The sequence below is a fragment of the Perkinsus marinus genome, assembly GCF_000006405.1.
Source record: "Perkinsus marinus ATCC 50983 genomic scaffold scf_1104296962706, whole genome shotgun sequence".
NCBI classification, from domain to species: domain Eukaryota; phylum Perkinsozoa; order Perkinsida; family Perkinsidae; genus Perkinsus; species Perkinsus marinus.
Window position 1 is genome coordinate 16666 of NW_003205363.1, and position 2736 is coordinate 19401.

Sequence of the window (2736 nt, forward strand, 5' to 3'; positions counted from 1 at the left end):
GATTACCATAGTTGCTCATAATCATCATCTTACATGTCTATTAATATCACTTTCAAGGTTTCGGGTGGCTCTTCGTTTGAGCAGAGCTTCGACCCTGAGACCACCATTGGTGACGTCAAGAAAGGTTGTGTGGAGAAGTCCGGAGTCCCAGCGGAGCAGCAAAGACTCATCTACAAGGGTCGGATTCTGAAGGATGCTGATACTGTTGGCCAACACAAGATCGAGAGCGGCCATACAATTCATCTGGTCAAGGGCGCTGCTCCTGCTGGCAGTAGTCAGCCAACGCCTGCTGCTGCTGCTCCTGCTGCTCCTGCGCCCACACCTGTGGAACCAACTCCAGCAGTAACTCCCACTCCTCCGGTCGCTCCTACAGCACCTAGTAATGACTATATGCAGCAGGCCATGGCTCAAGCTATGGCCCAGGGAGCTGGTGGAGGCATGGGAGCTGGTATGAACGCTATGATGCAAGATCCTCAAGTCATGTCACAAATGATGCAAAGTCCTATGGTCCAACAGGCCATGCAGGTAGTGGTTGTTGTCGTTATAGAAGCGGTGGTGTATCCTCCCTGGTTAGTCCCTCGCTGAGAATCCTCAATTGTTACAGCAGATGATGGCCACTAACCCTATGATGCAACAGATGATGGTAGTAGTAGTGCTACTGCTAGCTCCTTGTTATTTAACATAGGCGGCTCTCTTGGTAGGCTCAGAACCCCCAAATGGCTGCCATTATGTCCAATCCTGATCTCCTACGATTTTTGATGAACCCACAGACGATGCAAGCCATGATGCAGTTGAACCAAGCTATGGTAGTAGCAGTAGTATGGTCATTCTTAGGAGACTTGCATATCGGTGTTTCTTAGGCTGGCAATCAGCAGCAACAACAACAAGGAGCACCAGCTCCCGCAGCCCCGGTGCCTACTACTACCACTCCTGCTCAGAGCACGGCACCACCGAATCCTGCTCCAACTGGTAGTATTTCTTTTGATAACCGTTTTTATGTGTTCCGTTTGCAGGCCCAGCGACTTCAGGGCAGCCCGATTATGCTTCTATGATGCAGGCCATGCAAAACAACCCGCTTATGGCTCAGATGCTGGGTATGTAGGATGTGCTAGATTTACGGTATGAGAATATTATTTTCAGCTGGTGGTGGAGCTGGAGCTATTCCCGCGCCTAATCATGCTGAGCTGGAGCAGAGATATGCTAGCGAGTTGGAGACGTTGCGGTCCATGGGTTTCGTCGACACGTGAGTTCTCCCTTTGAATGAACTGCCTATAATCGTCGTGTCGTACAGGGCGGCTAACCTTGAGGCTTTGCGTGTCTGCGATGGTAACGTGGAGCTTGCTGTGAACTACCTTTTCGATATGGGCGCCGGCAACTAGAAGTTGAGGACCATCACGCGATAGTAGTAGTAGTTAGAAACACCTTTTCTTTGTATACCAAATACGTCGTCTGAGTTTTGTGTACAGTGAATTCAAATTGCGCTGGGGATTCGCTCGGCGAATGGTATGATACAGTTCTCCATCACTCTGATGCTTCTCGCGGCCGAGGATTCACAGTCAGTGAAAGCAGGTGAGGTCTCCACGGCAAAGCTGTCGTGCACGCATGCCCAAGCTCTGCTATTGTAGTGTCCGTAGACACTAATCCTGTCGAGAAGCGACGATCGCTATCGTCTAGTGGAGCTGGGAGTATTAGTCAAACATCGTGGTGGTCTCAATGTGCATCTATCAGGACTATCTGTTGGTGTGCAGCGAAGGTCGTCATCAGTACGTGCTGGGCAGCCTGGGGCGGCAACAGAATTCGTCCTGGCCATCAGCGGTTGTATCGACGGCGCTCAGGTGCGTGTAGGAGGCACGCGTGTTATTGGGCGTTTTGGTACAGGTTGGTGCGGTTGGTTACGGCCCTCTAGCGGTGTCATATACATTTCATAGCGCCACGCCGGATTGGACACTCGTGGGTTTACGTTAGTTGGGATGATGAGCATGCTTCCATACGGAAGGTCCATGGTTCTATCCAAGGCATGAGCCAATTTTCGCATCCTCGTTTGAGCAGCGGTGCCCTTAGTAGCAGCATTGGCGTCCAAGCGGATGATATCGTGTGGAACCTACCACTTGCCCTCACTTACCGTTCGACCAACCCTCATGGCTGGCCGAGGTGAAATGCCGCAAAATCTCTGTTGCAGTACATTCCATTCAAATTATGTCTAATTACTCAACAGGTTAGTATTGACGATCGAGGGCGATGATTGGCTCGGTAGGCGAGTGGTCGCTGGCTATAGTGTTGTCACAGTCCCCACTACCCCTGGTATATTCCTCATCCGTACAGCGACGTGGACTTGCCCACCTCGACAGGTCGCCACACTCGGACGTGTTTCGTATACCGTCCTTGCAGCAGCAATTGGCGGTCGAGGGTCATGGGCTGGCTCACGGGCAGTCCGGCCCGGCTCAAGGATCCGAGGATTCTCGCTGGGAGTGATGGTCGTGATAGTGAGGGAATGACTACTGACTAGGTCTGCTATGCTCTTCTCCCAGTACTACGTGTTGCTTCATCTGGGTTAGAAGTGACAATAACGTTCAACATAGCTCTGAAGGATATAGATGGTACAGACTATCAATTCATATGATGATCACATGCGGAAAGTTCTCCCTGTAATACCTGGCGTACGAGTTTGAGTGTAATGTACAGTAAATGAGTGGTGTTGATTTCTCCACCTATTATGATGATGATGGTCAGCCATAG

General features: G+C 50.8%; 2 protein-coding genes across 2 annotated transcripts; both read left to right on the forward strand.

Annotated features, from left to right (window-relative positions):
• Positions 1–9: 9 nt before the first annotated feature.
• Positions 10–1379, forward strand: Pmar_PMAR017927 (Deubiquitination-protection protein dph1, putative; the record flags this gene model as incomplete). The annotated part of the gene is made up of 7 exons (XM_002771662.1): positions 10–525; positions 575–643; positions 702–806; positions 861–969; positions 1014–1094; positions 1141–1243; positions 1292–1379. Exons 1-7 carry the CDS (start codon positions 34–36, stop codon positions 1377–1379), a joined length of 1047 nt encoding a protein of 348 aa, XP_002771708.1. The 5' UTR covers positions 10–33.
• Positions 1380–1713: 334 nt separating this feature from the next.
• Positions 1714–2555, forward strand: Pmar_PMAR017928 (hypothetical protein; the record flags this gene model as incomplete). The annotated part of the gene is made up of 4 exons (XM_002771663.1): positions 1714–1835; positions 1966–2151; positions 2255–2407; positions 2507–2555. The coding sequence occupies 4 exons, from the start codon at positions 1714–1716 to the stop codon at positions 2553–2555; spliced, it is 510 nt and encodes a 169-aa protein (XP_002771709.1).
• Positions 2556–2736: the final 181 nt, after the last annotated feature.